The following is a 19,717-nucleotide window of genomic DNA, read 5'->3' as shown; positions in this document are numbered from 1 at the left end:
ACCATTCGGAAAATATATACTAGTATAATGCATTGGAGTGGGGCGTGAGAAGCATACCATTTCTTTAATTATAAATTGTTTTATAAAGACTTTGAAAAAAAATTCAAAATTTTCAGATAAAAGATTAGGCAAACCAAGGCCCAAAATATCGATATCGATGAATATATTGGTGTACCCAAAAACCGATATATATCGGATATATCGGAAATATTAGATATATCCATTTTTTTTTGTGACTAGTCAAAATTTTGTTTTGTATGTCGATATATCGGAAATATCGTCGATTATATCAGAAATATCGTCTATTATATCGGAAATATCGACAATATATCGGTCAAAGTCAACAATATTTAGTCAAAGTCAACAATATCAGTCAAAGTCAACAATTTATATAGAATATATCGTATATATCGGTCGATATATATCGTTATATCGGAAATTCCGACATATATCGGGAAAAAAGGTTCTATATTTGGTGGATATATATCAAAAATATCGATGTCGGTGTACCAAAATACCGATATATATCGGCAATATATCGGATATATCGGTGATATTTTGGTCCATGAGGCAAAGCAGGTCTCATGTTTAGTTAAAAGATTGAAATACTATATTCAATTAAAATTAGTCCAACCATGTAACCCTACTACTCAAACGCTTTGAAATTAGAAATTATAAAAACAATCATAAATCCAGAGTGCTACTTTTGCATAATTAAACCCAACTCTACATAATGAGAAAATTTTATTTTATTATGTCCCAAATCCCTTTAACAGTCTCAGCAATTACTAATGTGGTCATTGTACTGGTAGTGTAGTATGCAATTTTGTGGCTATAACTTTAATATTTTGTATTCGCAAATGAAAAAATTCAATTGGATTTCACATCATTACTTCTCTGTTTATTTTTTCTGGACTATGTCATGAATAATCTATAATACCCGATTCTTTTCAAAATAACCAAAATTTTGATATAACCTCCTTTGTAATATCAACATTAAATCATATATCCACGTTATACCTGTAAAATACCAACCAAAAACATAATACATACAACAAACTAAGATGTACAACATCATCCAAAATTTTGACAGAACCCCCTCTGTATTTTCAACATTAAATCATATCTCCACGTCATACCTGCTTTCGACTTTTACAAAATATCATCCAAAAACAAAAATACATAACAATTTACATCATATAAGTTCAAAAACATAATACATACAACAAAATACGTGTAAGACTTTACAGATTGTTTCATTACATAGCTTTCACTATACAATTGCACCTAAACATATATGGTGCAGATTTACACTAGTAATCAAGCTTAAAGAAGATGACGGGTGGAGGTGAATCAAAGTCCAGTAGGAACAGACGAGATACACTAGCAAGTGTCAAAAAATGTTCTTCATGGTTGGTATTTGCCGAGTCCCTACATTAGGAAATAAAAAAAAGATAATAAGAAACATTATGAAACACATTAGTAAGTGTCAAACTATGGAAAACCAATATGTGCGACCTCCCACTTAAGATTCAATTATGATATTATAAGAAACATATTTTGTCTAACTTTAGAGATGTTTAAAGGTACATATAGATGAATCAACTATGAGATATAATCACGAATTAACATACCGAGAATATAAACAAAATCTCAAGATAAGTGTAGTTTCAACTACTGCTTGTAGTGGACATGTGAAGCAAACGGCTTTTCTCTTGCAATCGCCCTTTAAGACCAGCACATCTTCTAATTCTTTGCACTCTGTCTAAAGTGAACATAGGGCTAAATGCCAGATCACACAACTTTTTGGTACGTGACAAAGCAACAAATGTCAAACCGAGGCTTTCTCTTTCACCAATATCTACCACAGCCTGATCAAGAGTGAACCCTTGACTTTTATGAATTGTTATAGCCCAACACAAAACTAGAGGAATTTGAGTTCTTTGGCATGAAGTATCATTTGTCTTCCAATGAGTTGTTTGTGGAGCAATTGGTATTATATTGGAATCTGGACGGAACTTAGGACCACGGTAGTTATCAAAGTCAACCATGACCGCAAGAGGAATATCTTCTGGTGATTTGTAACCATTTGCATAGACAATGTCCACAATAATGCCCATTGCACTATTAACCAGACCATTGTGTCTGGCAAGGTTTGATCGAAGCATATCACGTGCACCAACTGATAAACACAAAACTTTTTCCAAGCCTTTCGCATCATCAGACAAAGCCCTGGAAGCAGTATCACAATTATTTTTTGATAAAATTCGAGCAATAGGTTTTTCGAGCTCAATTAGTTGATTAAGATTGTAATTATGTGCAGCTTGCTTGGTCGGAAATAGACGCAAAGTATATTTGAAGGTGTTAATTTCTTCTGCATTGAGCGAGGAAAAGTCTCTAGTCAGAAATAATTTCCAGTCATCGATCGTGGATGTTCCATCACTAAGTCTCATCAATGCTTCCCAGAACAATTCTTGCCTATCCCCTGTTTGTCGAAATATATGATATAACCGAACACATTTATCAAAAAAAGAGTACATAAATCCACCGTATAGTTGCTGAGGACTCCCACCTCCTTTATACAATGCCCTATTGCATACAGGAGGTAACTGCCGCATATCACCAACAAGGAGAATAGAGACATTACCAAATGGCTCGTTAGGCCCAAAAATATCTCAACAACGACGGTCATTATTCGCAAGCATAGATGTTCCGACCATACTATATTCATCAATAATGATGAGTTTGGTGTCTTTAAAGTCCTCTTGCATACGCTGACATTGATCACCTTCAAAAGATTTAAATTTTTTTGAAACATTTCGTTCAGTTCTTTGTTCAATTCTGATGGCGACTTCATGGTGTATGGTTGCACCTCCAACAGTAAAAGCAGCGACTCCAGTTGGAGCCATGACACGTACTGCTTTGGCTGATCTAAAAAATCCATTAACCGAATGCGCAATTGCATTTATGAGAGTGGACTTCCCCGTGCCTGCACCACCACAAACTATCATACGAATGCACGCTCGACATTCTAGTGCTCGAATAACCATATCATGTGCCACTCTTTGTTCAGGAGACAGTTCATCAAGGGTTACAATAAGAGGTTCAACGTTAACTTCTTTTCCACTGCGCAAAGTATGCACAAATTTTCTTTCACTCTCCATATTTGGATATCGATATAAACCTTCAGCTCAATTGTGTGAAGTATCAAAGTCTCGCCTTCCTAATTCGACATTCTCCCCAGGGACAAACAAGGGCCCCATTGCTGCTGCTATCATCCATTCATCTCGAAATAGGTCTTCCATATCATTCTCTATCTCAATATCATCTTCAAATTCTTCATCAATAGGTTCAGGAAGAATTATTGATTGGTGTTCTCCGAAGCCCAAGTCAATGTACCTTTCTGACCATAGTATGAAATCCCCTTTTGCTTCTTCTAGACTCCGAAAATGGTGATGAATCAAGACTTGTTGACGACAAAATGATTTCCATTTTTCAGTGTTTGGCAGGATGTCACCATCCAGTTGTGGAACCAAATGCACAATTGCACTAACTCGAGAAGTGTGCCAACCCTTCCGATTAAAGTAGTGTCTTTTCGCCATATCGAAGAGGGATGTATTTTTTAGCAAGGAGGTCGCTGCATATATCTTCTTACAAAGCTTGGGTCTGTTCCAACAATCTCTTCATCTTCGTCCCCTCTTTTACGACATAAAGTTGATGCTAATATGCTCTTTTCACTTACATTTAAAAGGACAAACTTCCTTGATGATCGTACCAATGGGTACCTCATTAACAAATGACATACTTCTTGGGCGAAATATCTCTTTCGGATACACTTTTCATAAGCAATCGGCGAAAACAGATTTTGCATTCGACATGGACGACGAAGATCTTCAACAATTTCGTAAAGTTTACGTGAAACTCTTTGATCTGAGCTTTTTTTGAAGCATACTTAGCAATGTAATTTACTATATACTGTACCGAAAGGACGGGCGACCAATCAATGTTTGCACGCCATGTCTGTAGAATTTTTCTATTATGGGAGCAGACTAACTCATCATTCTGACGGCCTATAAACCGGAACATATTACTGTTGGGCGGTTCTTTAACAATCTTCGACTTATCAAGTACATCAAATGCATATCTAAAGCGACATCCCATCTGTTTCGTTGTTTTATGTAAACGTAAGCAATGACTTCCACATATGCTGTGTCGCATGACCCAATTAACCAATAAAGCATAGTCATTTTCGTCTGTATCAAGATTCAACTCAAGTGGCAAAGTACGCGCACAAGGATGCTTTTGTATATTTCTATCCATGCTAGGATATGGATTTACAGTGGAAACAAGCCTATCAAAATATTCAATGACATTTGATCTAACCTCTACGCTTGTACCTATCCATCCCACTAACATCTGGAGCACCTCTTAGCCAAAGAAATCGATGAATATGACCACTGCCAAGATTCTGCCACTCAAACCGGTACCAATGATCAACCACAGAAAACTCATTGCTTAAATATTCCCGAAAGAAATTGGATACCCTGGACTGAAAGAACCATGCGACGACACTTGGATTTTCGTTAACCAACCTTGCACGTCCCCTCCTTTTTTCTAAAGGAGACAACTTGTAAGTCAGATAATTCAACATGTCATACCTATAAAGATCCTCAAATAATTTCTAACTCGTAGCCAAGATATATTAAAATGATATACAACACCATCATTCAATATTAAAATGAGACAACCTTTCAAGTGCATTAGATGGATCCAAAATGTGAAAGAGTTCTGGCCATTGCATGTCAGTAGCACTGAGTGTGAAGAATATCGTTGGCGGACCTAACTGTTTCACCATGGCTGTTAACTCTTTCAACCTTGTAAACCAAAAAGCACGAGTACCACAGATATTCCTTGCAAAGTAAGATATGCGACTAACTAGTTGTTTGTCACCAGATGAAATCATATCTCGAATATCTTGTATTGACAACTCTGCATCTCCTGGATTCTTTCTCACGAAAACATCACCCAATGCAAGTGCGCGCCACCTGGATAAAGAGTTCCATGCAAAATACCAAAGTCTTGAATCTTTGGCAAAACGACCATCATCGTACTTCATCAAATATTGAAAGTATTGCAACGGGTTTACTTTCCTTTGACGAGTTTGCCTCAAATCAGCATTGCCGCAAGGAAACAAGGTTAGAAAAGCCATAGCAATGTATCCGGGAGTTGAAAACTCATTAATGATCTCTGTAGTGAAAGGCATATGCACATGTGTCTGATCTGCATTTGTAACTTGTAATGCCCTTAAGAGACATGCTTGTTGATTAGGTTGCGGCAAAATAGCAATGGTACCAGCAACATGAAAATCATCAATGTGGAAATCTTGGTTATATAGCTCGGGTGGTCCTTCATACTCATCTGTCTCCATTGTTAAGATCTCCCAAACTTTCTCCCGCACTTGGGATGCCTTCCAGTATCCCATCTACTGGAAGTCTTTCTAGAGTTCCGTCATCAATAATTATATCACCATAGTGCCGATGATATTTTTTCAACCAAACTAATGTTTCACGTACAAACTCGCGACGAACACGAAACTCCTTGTTTGTATGTGTCCCGCCCCTATTAACAACTAGTATTGCAGATAAATCAGCAGGCTTGTATGGCAAAACGGTTGCAATTGCATTGACATCTTATGCAAAGTTTATCACATTACCACCGTATTTGTATTCTTGACCTTTCACACGATATACAGACATCATTAAGGTGCACCCTAGCAATAAGAATTCTTTCTAAATCAGTCAAATGAGCCAATTCTAGAGGCACAATACCAGGATGCATTGAGTTATCCACACTGAACATGCTTGCTTGGTGGTTCCCACGCTTATCTGACTTGCAAGAAGAACACATACCTGCAGAAAAATTCAAATAAGGGAATCTTCTTTGGCATTCTAGACAACTTAACCATAGACTTGCAAGAAGAACAAATACCTACAGATATCTTTAAATCAGGGAATCTTCGTTTGCATTCTGGACAACTTAACCATACAATATCGTTACATGATTTTCGGAAAACTTGCATTGGTAAAAGGTAAGCAATCATTCACAATTTGTGTTTGAATAGTCACTTCACATCTATTGTTATCTCCAATACTCGATTGTACATGGGATTGTGGTTGTGGAACTCATCCATGTCGAGCAACTATCCGGCGGGAAATAGCAACTATTTTGCAAGAAAATCTTTGGTGAGCAATTCTGCGAAGAGCTACCTTTCTATAAAACGCACGTAGTGCATTATGAACAGCCCGTTCAATAGGGTCTTGATTTTCAACTATTAGTCTTCGACGAGCTCTACGTAAAGCTAGCTTGAAACGATGTACCTCTGCCGTTTCATTTTGGTTGGAACAGTTTCTTCGATCATTATCTAGACGACGTCGAACACATTGTTGGTCAAAGGTTTGACCAGTTCGTGCTTCGCCATCGGGGGAGGTATCAATATCTCGGCACAAAGAACGTTGCTTTCGGTTAATCCGATTTTCCGTGCTTTCGCTTTTCGGCGAGAGGTGTCAATATCCCGAATAACAGTACGTTGCTCATTTGTTAGTTTTGCACGTGCTCTTTTACGTCTAGCAGAATTTTCACCTCTTCTAATTTCCAGTCTCTGACTTTGTAACAAACTTTGTTTTTGACCTGGTATCTTTGAATAAACATAGAATTTTCAGGTTGAGTTGCATTTCTCATATTACGAATCCACTACCTGAGCGGACAATTTTCATCTAAATCATCAACCCTCTCCCCAATCCCATGCAAATAATTTGTATCATGATTTTCAACACTGTGATTACCTTCAGAAGTTCCTTGCTGATCTGATATTCTTTGAATAAGCCTAGATTTTTCAGATTGAGCTGCCACCCTTACATTATGTATCCATTGCCTGAGCGGGCAATTTTCATCTAGATCATCCACCCTCTCCCTTTGCGAAGAGATTTCTTCATCATCTCCAACCCTTTGATTACCTCTAGAGGATTTTGGTCGATCACGTATCCTTTGAATATGCATAGAATTCCCAGGTTGAGCTCCAACTCTCTGATTACCTATAGAGGATTCCGGCTGATCATGTTTCCTCTGAATATTCATAGAATTCTCAGGTTGAGCTGCCACCACCCTTAGATTCCGAAAAGGAGTTTCTGGCATAATAAAGGAGACAAAAGAAGTACGTCTAGATCGAATTGCACGTCTTCGAGTGGTTGGATATGAATTTTCATCCGCTATACAGTTTAATCTCCTCATGTATGTTGAAAATTGGGCAAACGAGGTATGTGGTCGATGATTATGAAGACGCGGCCGAGTAGTTGGTAGTGGAGTATGTCGATTCCGACGACTATAAAATCGACCAAAAAACCTATCAACTTGGTGCCGACTACGACGACTATAGAATCGACCAAAAAATCTATCTGTTTGGTGTACTTGTACTAGTAAACCTCCTTCCACCACTTCCATTGGGTATTCAAACACCGAGACGAGAAAAGGAGGGACGAGTGGCAACCCTTCTTCCTTCAGTTCAATTGTAATACCTACATATTTGGCAAATTGGACCATTAAAAAGTTTTATGTTTTGCTTATAGTTTTTATTCCTTTTATCTGATAGGAAGTTAACTAAGGGAAAAGTTTAGTAAACAGATAATAATAACATGACCTCAATATGGTATAGTTGCGAAATGCCAAGTAGTATTGATTTTCATGTAACCTAACTAAACAAAGAAAATGTTGTCTCTACTCCTATTGTATAACCTATCAAGCCCAACCACTCAAAACCTATCATTTAAACCACGTTGGGTCATAAATGTTAAAAAATTGCAACATATGAAATATAAATATGATAACTTACTTTGTGATATCTAAAAAAAAACAGTGAATTTTGTACTATTGTTACATGACGTACAAATGCATTAATACTAACTAATGTACAAAAAAGAGTTAAGAATTTTTAGTGCATGAATTATATGAAAAATGCATGAGTTATATGACACCCATCTAACAATCACGTTAGTTAGAGGCTAAGTAAATAGTAGTCCCAATCATTCGTACAAATTTGAACAAGGAGCAAACCAAATTCGAATGAAGACATACCTGTTTCAGCTCAAATTTTTCCAAGAAACATAAAGACTTAGAGCCAACACAAACTAACAGAACTGATCCTGCAAGGAAGGTAAGAAATAATGGTTACCTTAACGCCCCAAAACTCGAACAATTATATACCTAAAATACGTGACTTTTCTGAAAAATTTGGACAGAGCCTCTTCTGTATTTTCGACATTTCATAAATATAAAACATGTCATAACCTGAAATTTTAAAACAATATACTTCTCATTTTCATTCATTAATCCAGCTATTTAACCGTCTTGACAAATGCCAGCAACACTAGGACTTAGTACAACAAATAACTTGATGAATGAGAATTTGAATACGTCTCATTGATTAACCCATCTACTTAACCGTCTCAACAAATGCCAGAGCAGTTAAATAACTGGTTTAAAAAATGAGATCACTGCAACATTAGGACTTAGTACAGCAAAGAACTTGAATGTCTCGACTAATGCCAAATCATCCAAGCACCTCGTACAAAGCCATTACCGAAAACACAAATTAAATAAATACTTTCGAGTCCCATAGCTATCAAAAGGTTTACATCATTAACAAATTTGAATGAAGACATACCTCTTTCGACTCAAATTTTTCCAAGAAACATAAAGACTTAGAACCAAAAAAGACAAACATAACTGATCCTGCAAGGACAAAAAAAATAATGATTAGCTTTGGGAATATATTGTAATGGAAACGGCTAGTGGACTCGCAAATGATTAATACTTATTAATTAAAATAAAATTGTTTTGCTTGTAAATTGTTTGAAAAAGGGTTGAGTAATAAAGTTAAAATACATTTTCAAATAAATATGACTATATAAGTACAATCAACCAACTTACATGCATGCATTTGCTGTAAACAAGTTCAGTTTCTCAATCATTTAATCTCTCAGGTAGAGGTGGAGGTATAATGCAATCTCCAACAAATTCTCTGCTACGTTTTGGACCAAGTTGATTTAGTTCACTTATGATAGAAGTATTGTTTTGGACAAACGCAGAAATAGATTGCCGACTTTGTTCCAATGTCTTGACATAACTAATTTATTTCTTCACAGAGAATGAAGTAAAATCAACACGATCATCTTCAAGATCACTAGTGGTTGGATTGAATGGATCAACACACCCAAATTGATGAAGTACTCGAAGTGGCACATATGGAGTGGAGCCATGAAGGCCAACAAGTACAAGACTTTGTCGACCTGGAATATGTAGATAAATATTGCTTTTACACAAGGGCCAATCACATTCCCACTTGATGTCCTCTGTCTTCAAAGAATTTAAGCTTGCATACCATGCTTCTTCATCCTCAAGGATTGTACGAGAGCGCTTACTAATGCTTGTTTTGATAAGATTATATCTTCGATCTTCAACACTTTTCATTTTCACCAAGGAATTTGATAAGTGCTCATATGCCCAAACTTGAAGAAGTGGAATACATCCAGAAAGCTTTGTATGTCTATTTCTAATACAATTAGTCAAACCTATGAGAAGTTCTGCTAATATCATAGGTACGATAGTGACGCTTCCAGTTCTAACTTCTTGAATAATTTTGCATAAGGAGGCATCAATCTTATTGGTGTTGTTTGAAAAAAGAATATGTCCTACAATTGCTAAGTCTATTAAATTGGCACGCCCCAATGCCACTTTTTTTATTGTTTGGATCACCGATATTTAAGTGTCTAGCAATAAGGAAATCAAGAGAGCAAGTTTTCACTTGTCCATTTTTGTCCTTTTCAAGCGTTTTTTTAGAGACATGTAGGAAATTGACAAGCTCCTTTATATAGTTTCTTTTAGATGGGGAAAAGCAGGGCTTCCTTCGAGAATCATTCCAAGAAGATGAGAACATTCTTCTAGTGTAGGACAAAGTTGATGGGAGCCAAATTTGAAAACCATGTCATTTGGCTCCCAACATCTAACTAGTGCTTCTATGAAAGCCCAATTGATTTTGACTTTAGCTAAACTTAGTGTGTTTCCCATACCACTCTTTTGCCTCTAATCCATCCAATGACCATCATCCCAATCATTTTAAATGATTTATAATAGACTTTTATTAGGCACTTTGGTATTCATTATCAAGTTGTCCACTTCCTCTTATAGAAATAAAATAATTCAATGAGAATATGAAACAAATTTACATATGTTGATTGTACTACATGTTTTCATAAAAAATCAATATTTTATGAAAAACTTGATCGTTTAGACAAGAATTATTAAGCATATTCAAATAATTAGGGTTTTGCTTTATAAAAATATTTATCTACGTTGATTATATTAAATGTCTAATGACTACAAAAATAAATATTTTATGAAAAACTTAATCTTCGATTATAAATTAAAAGGGAATAGATCCATTTTGTTTTGCAATATATACTTATATTAATAAAAGAATATTGTAAAATAATAAAGTTCCACAAGACAAGCAAGTAATTCTACATATGAGTTTTGGTTTATGCATCTAATAAGGCTTGGTTCCACATCTTCAAACCTCTCCACAAGTGTAAACACTAATGAATCTTTAGTTGGTGATGTGGTTGGGGCTTTCGACACCGGGCCTAGCGGTGTAACCTACTAGCCGTAAGTCTACTTGCATCCCTCCTATTTGGTTATTGGGACATGACATGGTAGAATATGAACGAATGATATATAAAAAAAAGTTAACAATTAAAGAACATGGACGAATGATATATAAACAAAAGTTAACAATTAAAGAACAATTATTGGGACATGACATGGTAGATTTACAGGTAGTGGGTATAAATGTTGAATCCCGATAGCCCCCGATAGCGACAGTTCGTATAAAGTTTGACATTGTTGCATGGGTGGGGTGGGGGGTGGGGCACTCCCCCTACGCCGATAACAAATCAAGAAATAAGTGGGGGGGTTAGGGCTTCCCTTGGTGGGACAAACCCAACCAGTTCTTTTCGGCAAGTCTTTCAACTGCAGCTACAAGCCCGACTTATATCGTATAGAAACTCTAGCTTCAAAAATCTTAACATCATTTAAAACCGATTTCTATACCAAATGTAACTTAAGACATTATGGTGCTACGAGTCACTCAATGAGAAATTGAGTATCCATCAAGTATATAAGGTTGGGAAGGTAACTTCATTTATTTATGCTTTAGTAACACTTCATTAATATGGCATATCATTTTTCATTCTTCTGAATTTACAGCTACTTTTTCTACTTTTTCATTAATAACAAGTGCTATCTTATAATCCTAGTGTTTGGTTCATGATAGATAGCACGACAAGGAACCAAATAGAAAAAAAAGTATGCCTGAAACTGTCTTTTTTACAGCTCCAACAGAGACTAAGAACTGATCAAGGGATGACAAAGTCTTCATGTCATCGGGAGGAAAGTAATTGGCTGCTTTACCCACGAGAGATGTGAAGAGATGAGAGAGTGAAGGTCGCGTAACATACCGCTCATCCAAGAGGTCATCAAGGAAACCAAAGGCTGTTAATAACTCTGACTTGCTAGCTTTTATTGGAGTAACAAAATGAGCTGGAATTATTCTCTTAAATGCCCAGTCTGTAATGATCCCATTAATCCAATCCCTCACCTTCTCAGGACCTTTACTGAAAACCAATGTCTTGACTATGGGGGAAACTATCAACTTTTGTGACATCTGAGCAAAGCTGGCATTGGGCTCCAAGAGGTTTGATGGGCCAAGGAACAATATTTGGAGAACCATCCTCTCCCAATCCTTTCTGAAGGTTCATTTTATTGTCTATAACTGGTTCATTAGAAACTTCCTTTCCTTTACTTAGAATCCTCACACCCAAACCATTCTTTGCTGATGCTAACAGGGATTTTTTACTTATACATGTGGGTGGCTGTCTTGGTACAAAAATAACGGCATATACCACCAACAAAGTCCTGGAACGCTTGTGGTAAAATGCCACCTCGACATATGGGCCAATACCAACTTCTGGTGAGCTAAGGACTTTTTGTTCAATCTCATCAGCCCATGGAGTTGTCAAATCCTCATCTTTCAAGGTTTTTGCTCAGAAAATCCCAAAAAACTCAAGAGGCAAATTGAGCGGCCAACTCCATTGTCTTGGTGCCACCCATACCTTAGCTTTAGGGAACTTTCTAGAAAATGGGCCAACAAAAATTTTATGCTCGTAAGCAAAGGTTGGTAGGACAATGTGTTCAACTGGAGCTCCCAGCTCTTTCACAAGTTGGATGCACTCATCTGTTGGAGCAATTGGTGCATGAATCCATAGCCCTCCAGACTTGAGTTTGATGACTGTCATCCTTATATTTGTCGACACACTACTGAATCCCAATGCTTGCTCTTGCTCGAATAGCCATATGCAATTTTTAACAGCCTCAGTCCTTAAAGTGCTTCTATTGAGAAAAGGTCCTTGAAGGGTGCTTTTTGTTTACAGTTGGAAACAATAAGCAGGAAAAAAGAGTAGGGTTAACTAGTATTACCCCCCACTAGATGAGCCAATTAGGATTTCCCCCCCACTAGATGGGAAATTAGGGTCTCCCCCCTAAATACACACAAAAAAAAAGTCAAAGTGGGTTGACCAAAAAAATTTTGTGTGTATTTAGGGGGGAGACCCTAATTTCCCATCTAGTGGGGGGGAAATCCTAATTGGCTCATCTAGTGGGGCTAGTTCACCCAAAAGAGTATGCCAAATATATAGCTGCTTCAACAGGCAACAGTACGACTAGGGTTAGTAATGGCAGCAAAAATAATTATAGAACAAAATATCAAAGAATGTAGCAGAAAAGAGAAAAGATACTCTGCTAACGTCAAATAACTAAAGTTAATATATTGACATTACCTATCGAATATCAGAGCCCTTAGAGGATTATCAGCTGTATTAGGGGGTGGTGGAACCTTTTAACAATGGCATCTAGGATTTCATTTATACCTATTCCCTCCTGCAAAACAAAGAAAATGACAACAACAAAATAATGATAAGTTTTGATGATTTTTATATCTCACGTCAAGTCAAAGGCTAGTAAAAAATTGCTCATTGAGTTTCTTACACACTCCATTCAAGAGCAGAAAATAAATTTATTATAGCTTGTTAGTTGTTACACATTGACAGATGTGAGCCACGGTCAACAAGGAAATATGAAAGGTGCATTCTTGGAGAGGGGGGAAGAAAGGAAAAAAAAATCTTTAACTAGGAAATTGTTAGACTTTAACTAGGAAACCTTGAAATTGTTGAAAATCAAGGAAATACTAAAGCATAATGAGCCCACTCATTCTCTCTGTCTCTAAAATCACCAGTACAGAAGTACGCTATTGAATTGATTGGCCTTGAAGCATATGATATAAGAATATCATATAACACAAGATCATTCTTGAGCTTTTCTTTAACCTTTCCCAACGAAAGGGTGAACTGGCCGGAAGAAGAAGTATCCAACTCTAAACCGTGCTTAAGCCAAAATACTTCAAACTCTTTGAGCTTGCGTGCATTAGGTTCTGGGTGCCTACACAATAATGCACAATCAGGATATGCTCTAGATATGATTTCTGCTGCAGTTTTATTTGCCAAAAGCATGGGATGTTCAACAAGAAAGTCAGACTTTGTCTGCTCAGATAGCTTTCTAAATAAACAGCACCATCAGCACCATCTCTATACCTGTTCTCTTTCAACCTCTTAGAAATTTCAGTAAGGATTTTGACAGACCCAATTACATCTACCTTTCCAAACTGACCGTATACCTCAGGAAACTGACTAACTACTGTATCATGCCTCTCAGCATCCATCAGCCCGTCGATGATGTACTGAGCAGGCTGGTAGGACAATTTACAACATGAACGAATGACAGTGCGACCAATCCAGCGATCAACAACGTCCCCAGCAAGGTTGCAATCAAACATGATAGAATACGCAAGCCTATCTACACCAGGAACAAGTGAACCATTTTCTGAAAGAAGAGCTGGCAGCATAGGAATCTTCCTATGTCGGAGATAGACACTCGTAGATCGGGTTTGGGCTTCTATGTCCAATGGAGTATCCGGTAAAACCAAATATGACACATCAGCAATGTGTACACTAATTCTTAAAAAATGCAATCAGTACCTGTAGAATGGTCAATTGTAAGTGTATATGCAAAGATGTCTAAGATATTTTCTTCTTTCTAACTCCTCGGCAGGCACTTCCCACGGGAATTTCAAAAGGTTGGAAAGTGATTTAAGAGAAAACTCAGTAACGCAAATTGAGTTTTCAAATAGGATTGCTGCAAGATGTGGCTCAATTTCTCCCCCTCGCCCAAAACTATGCATAACACAGGCATGAGGTAAAAGACTGCCTTCCCTCCAATTTTCAATCCGAACAGCCACTAACTCCATCGCGTCACTCTTCATCAATATTTTCTTGATGTATTCTGGTAAGTCTCTCAAACAAACCAATATTTTAGGAAACTTTGCATAATTTGGTATCAATTCCTGATTGGAATATGAGACAAAAGTCTTATTTTGGTTGGTCTCCTTCTGAAAGCCTTCTCCGCCAGAAGGCCGCCATCAGCTAACACCAAGAAAGCCAACAAGGGCATCACGGCGAGGTGACTTTTGAATGATAGCTACAACTCTGCCGGTCGGACGCTTAGATGGTTACGCACTAACTAAGGCACAAATATTTCCTATTGGGCTTGAGGGATCTGAAGAGGAAGAGCTATTTTTTGTTAGGTCGTCATTGCAATCATCTACTTTTTCCTTCAGTTTGCAGTTATCACCAACCATCCAAAGCGAAGGAAAAAAAAATCTCACAACATTTTCCGACACATGTAGAAAACTTCTAATGGCCGGTCCCAAACTTGGCAAATGCATCAACCAATAAACTTGGCGAGCGCAAAGTTCCCTAACTTTCTTAACTACCGTGGCATCAAATGCCGGTCTATACCCATTCAAAATCTTCGAACCACCCGTAGATGACATATCAAAAGTACAAATATTATCCCTAACTCCTACTAAAACCCCAGCTAAACATCCCAACTCCTCATTTCTCTTAACTGAAGTCCTTGGCGAGCGCAAAGTCGCAAAATCAGCATATTCCACAAAAGCGAAGGAAAAAAAGAATCTCTGTAAAAATAATATTCGCCACTGTCTTGAGCAACCTAAACTTGGCAAATGTATCAACCAACGCAAAGGGAGTGATCGCCAAGTCACAAAATCAGCATATTCCACAAAAGCGAAGGAAAAAAAAAATCTCTGTAAAAATAATATTTGCCACCGTTTTGAGCAACCTAAACTTGGCAAATGTACCAACCAACGCAAAGGGGGTACCAATTTGTGCTGAATAAACAATTAAGTGGTAAAACATATTCCACAAAAGCGAAGGAAAAAAAAATCTCTGTAAAAATAATATTTGTTGCCGTCTTGAGCAACCTAAACTTGGCAAATGAGGTAACCAACGCAAAAGGGGGATCAATTTGTGGCGAATAAACAATTAGGGGGTAAAGGGGACCCCAAGAACGAAACAAAAATGAAAAAGTCAGTTGATTACCTTTTGTGAGCAGACGGTGGGTTGCTAGACAATAAAATAGCCAAGGTGTAAAGGGAGAACCTGTAACAATAATGAAAGGACAAAAGTCGTTGAGATGAGAAGTGAGTGGAGTTGAGACGAGACGAGAAAATGAAAAAAAAGCGTACCTGTATATGAGCTGAGAGAGAGAGGAGTTATGGAGTGAGAGAAAGACAAGAGAGCAAGAATTACTGGCGCGAGAGAAAGAGAAAGAAGGAAGGAGTTCCTGGCGCGAGAGAACGAGTGAGGAGAAATTGTAAAGTTTGTTTTGTGCGAGAAACCAACCAACTTGTTTTTTGTTCTGCATACCCCTTATGCCAAAATGGTTCGCTAAGGTCACTCGATTAGGCATCTGTCTCAAGATCAGTGTTCTAAAAAATGCTAGGCGGTGGGAGAACGTCTAGTGCCTACGCTTTCTAGGCAGTGTTTAGACGGGCTAGGCGCTAGACGGTTTTTTTCCCTAATATATATAGTAATACACACCTATATTAAAGAAAATTATTTACCATAACTCTAAAAATAAACACAAACAAGATACTTATTAAAAAAATGCGTAATAGTTGAAGAATATCGACTTCATATAAAAACACACTCTTTATTATAATGGCATATAATTTACATTAAACTTTAGTCTTTTTAACTCATTCAAATCTTAAGCCTACATAGGCCTTTAATTTTCGACATTTAGTTATTCAAAAAAAAAAAAAAAAAAACTTGACTGGACCACCTAGACCCGCCTAGATGCTGCCTAGACACGCTTAGCCCGCCAAATCGGTCCGCCTAGACCCGCCTAGTTGGTCCACCGATTTTTTAAACGACTTGGGCCTAAGCAAGTCGGTTGGGCACACCGCCTAGCGCCTAGAGACCACCTAGATCAATTTTTAGAATAATACTCTTGATGCATTGGTGTCTGCATTGAAGTTAGTTGGTAGAAAGATGGGTGCAAAAAGATTTTTTTTATTTTTTGATGGACGAGAGAAACCAGATACCCAAAAATTATTGGCTGCTTTAGAGGCCATGAGAGTGAGAGTGTCCGGGATTAAAGAGACGCATGAAGTTTCCTCAGAGGGGGAGATATCATAGGACAACAGTGCAGGATATGATCACCAAAAATGCTACTTCAAATGAAAATATAAATCATATCATGCAATATATGTTCAGAAAATACACGAATCGGACCCAAATTAGCAGATATATCACAATAAGGCGTTGAAATTGTTGACCCATGTTGTGTACCAAAACAGGACATCGGACCCACTTGCTGATGTCACCAAACAAATGTGAACTTCCTATCATGCCCTTCTTTCTCTCTAGTGTTAATACTATTTTACCCTTAGAACTTCATCTTTCAAATTCGGACCTCATCTTCTTCTCTCTGTACCCATCGTCTACAGTATGTTTCAGAAGAGGACTTAATCTTCTTCTCTCTCTTCCACGCACTCCAATGAAGCACATTTCCCTCTCTTTTCCTTACCTTTCCCCCCCAATGATCCCTCAATTTCCTTCTGTTTCTTTTGAACACCTGTTCTTGGAGCAGAAGAAACTCTTATCCCCACACTTCCCGCCCAATTCCATTATAGTGCTGTATATTCTGTCACCAGTATACTCAAATCACCAATACCTTATAAGCCCTATAATTCCATTATACTCAAATCACCAGTATCAGTATATTAATGGAAGGAGAGTTCGGTGAAGAGGAGAGTTCTGTGAGGGATTTTCATAGAAGGGAGAAGGCGAACAAGTGGTGGAAATGGCATGTAGAGGAAGGGACTTTTGATGAATACTAGATAGTGGGGAAGAGTTCGGTTGCACTTGTGGCGATTGTGAATGGTCCTGCTTTTAGGGGTTTCTTGAAATGGCATTCCCAGTCACCCAAGTGCCCAGATATTGATACTTTGGCTCATTTGTGGGAGATTTTCATTGTAGCAGTGAACAAGCTATACAAGTTCAAGCTAGACACAAAGTCAGTAGTTAATAAAGACTTATACAATCTGGTTGTGGAAATAGATTTGCTGAGGTCGTGGGGTTTTGATGTCAATTTCATGCTAAATATCTTTGGGAAATGGTATGTGATTGTGAAGAAGTTTTGGGCATGTACACATATAGTATTGAAAAGAACATTATGAGCCTAAATGTACTTTATGTAAAGTTTTCAGTTGGATTTGCGATGATAGAAAGTAAGCACAAGTCTATGACAATACAAAAGCTGCGATGGTTACAAATTCTAACAGATGGTATGTTAGGTAAAAGTCATGTAGGTGGACTTGGAAAAGAAACTGATCCTGTTAGAGTCGAGTTATTATGTGCGGCCAGAAATATCAAAATGGCTATGACAGTGATGTTTCTTCGCTCTCCCGCTTTTATTTCAGTGTTTAGCTTTCTAGGGGGATCGATACTCCAAAAGAATTTGGTTTGTCTGCACCCTTTCCAGAAGTTATACCCCAACCATATCCCCCACCACCTCGTGCTAGATTGATGGTAATTTCTATTTCGTTGTTACTTTACAGTATCAGAGAGGTTCTGTATAATGTCAGGTTGTAATTTTATTACTGTTGGTATATATTAATTAGTCGTATTGTTTGTTGTTACTTGTTACAGTCAATGAAACGAAAGCACTCTGACATGGATTCAGAGATGAGCATTTCGGAGGAGATAGAATTTGATGCTTTTTTGCTTACAACAAGACGAAAACTAGAAATCGTCCAAGGCGTCTGGTATCCTCCAATGCCAAAGAAGCGCTCCATAATTTATACGCTCCCCTATGGAAGAGTGGAATTGGAAAACCACTACTAGTGGTGGACTTAAGTTTTGGTTCGGTGGTAGCCGCATGTTATTGTGTAGATTTTGTTATATCGTGGATGTGAATGTGAATGTGTAGTTCTGTGAATGTGGTGTGAATGTTATCAAAGAATGCCCCAGTAGGCCATTGTAAGTGATGTGAATGTGTAGTTCTGTGATATGTAAAGTGGGGACTGTGAAGATGTAGTTTTGTGTAGTGGGGACTGTGAATTTGTAGTTTTGTGATGTGTAGTTTGGTGGTATTTTGAGCCCATATGTGATGTGCTGTTGCAATATATTTTGAAGCACACTTATTGCGTCGTGTTCAGCTTATATAGTGCCGTTCTTAGCTTATATAGTGACGTTAATAGTTTATATAATGTTGTTCATAGCTTATATAGTGACGTTAATAGCTTATATAGTGCCATTCTTAGCTTCTATAGTGAAGTTAATAGCTTATATAGTGTCGTTCTTAGCTTTTATAGTGAAGTTAATAGCTTATATAGTGCCGTGCATAGAGTATAGTGCCGTTCATAGATTATATTGTGCCGTTCATAGCTTATTGAGTGTTTTATATTAGGTGCTTACTAACAAGTTAATTATTGTAAATTAGAAACTTATGAACGAGACTATATAAGTTGTCCCAGACACTATATAAGCTGACCCACAAATTTGTATTCACGTACACCGTGTTGCACCTACTGTATCCATGATATTTATGTGATTATATATCGAAATACAGTCGAACTTGCACATTGAAATTGTCCATATATGATGTGCTGTTGCAATATATTTTGAAGCACACTTATTGTGTCGTGTTCAGCTTATATAGTGTCGTTCTTAGCTTCTATAGTCACATTCATAGCTTATATAGTACCGTGTATAGATTATATAGTGCCGTTCATAGCTTATATAGTGTCGTGCATAGCTTATTGAGTGTTTTATATTAGGTGCTTACTAACAAGTTAATACTTGTAAATTAGAAAGTTATGAACGAGACTATATAAGCTATCCCAGACACTATATAAGCTTACCCACAAACTTGTATTCACGTACACCGCGTTGCACCTACTGTATCCACGATATTTATGTGATTATATATCGAAATACAGTCGAAATTGCACATTGAAATTTCGAAATAATAACTGAAAAAAGACTGAAACTAACTTTTTCCTCACACAATGGGAATTGGGTGGGATGGGCAATTAACTGAAAACCTTTTCAGTTACCAATGCATTTCATTACTAAGATAGACTGAAACGGTTTTCTCAGACAAAGGCAATTAACTGAAAACCTTTTCA

General features: G+C 37.3%; 1 protein-coding gene, 1 long non-coding RNA gene and 1 pseudogene across 3 annotated transcripts; all 3 read right to left on the bottom strand.

The window, feature by feature from the left end:
* Nucleotides 1-1,202: 1,202 nt before the first annotated feature.
* On the bottom strand, nucleotides 1,203-12,530 carry LOC147475368 (uncharacterized; annotated as a pseudogene). The gene is made up of 4 exons (XR_015209717.1): nucleotides 11,568-12,530; nucleotides 8,717-8,784; nucleotides 8,128-8,195; nucleotides 1,203-1,431 (listed from the first exon to the last, which is right to left on the bottom strand). The product of XR_015209717.1 is annotated as an uncharacterized LOC147475368 (transcript).
* LOC147475369 (uncharacterized) lies at nucleotides 1,671-2,618 on the bottom strand. The gene has a single exon (XM_086585390.1). It carries the CDS (start codon nucleotides 2,616-2,618, stop codon nucleotides 1,671-1,673), a length of 948 nt encoding a protein of 315 aa, XP_086441516.1.
* Nucleotides 12,531-12,769: 239 nt separating the features above from the next.
* On the bottom strand, nucleotides 12,770-15,927 carry LOC147475367 (uncharacterized). The gene is made up of 4 exons (XR_015208882.1): nucleotides 15,767-15,927; nucleotides 15,621-15,680; nucleotides 12,945-13,044; nucleotides 12,770-12,803 (listed from the first exon to the last, which is right to left on the bottom strand). It is a non-coding gene; the product is annotated as an uncharacterized LOC147475367 (long non-coding RNA).
* Between the last annotated feature and the right edge of the window lie 3,790 nt (nucleotides 15,928-19,717).

Source organism: Coptis chinensis, chromosome 9 (assembly GCF_015680905.1).
Source record: "Coptis chinensis isolate HL-2020 chromosome 9, ASM1568090v1, whole genome shotgun sequence".
Classification (NCBI taxonomy): Eukaryota; Viridiplantae; Streptophyta; class Magnoliopsida; order Ranunculales; family Ranunculaceae; genus Coptis; species Coptis chinensis.
The sequence above is the reverse complement of the archived record's forward strand: the minus strand, read 5'-3'. Positions and strand labels throughout refer to the sequence as shown.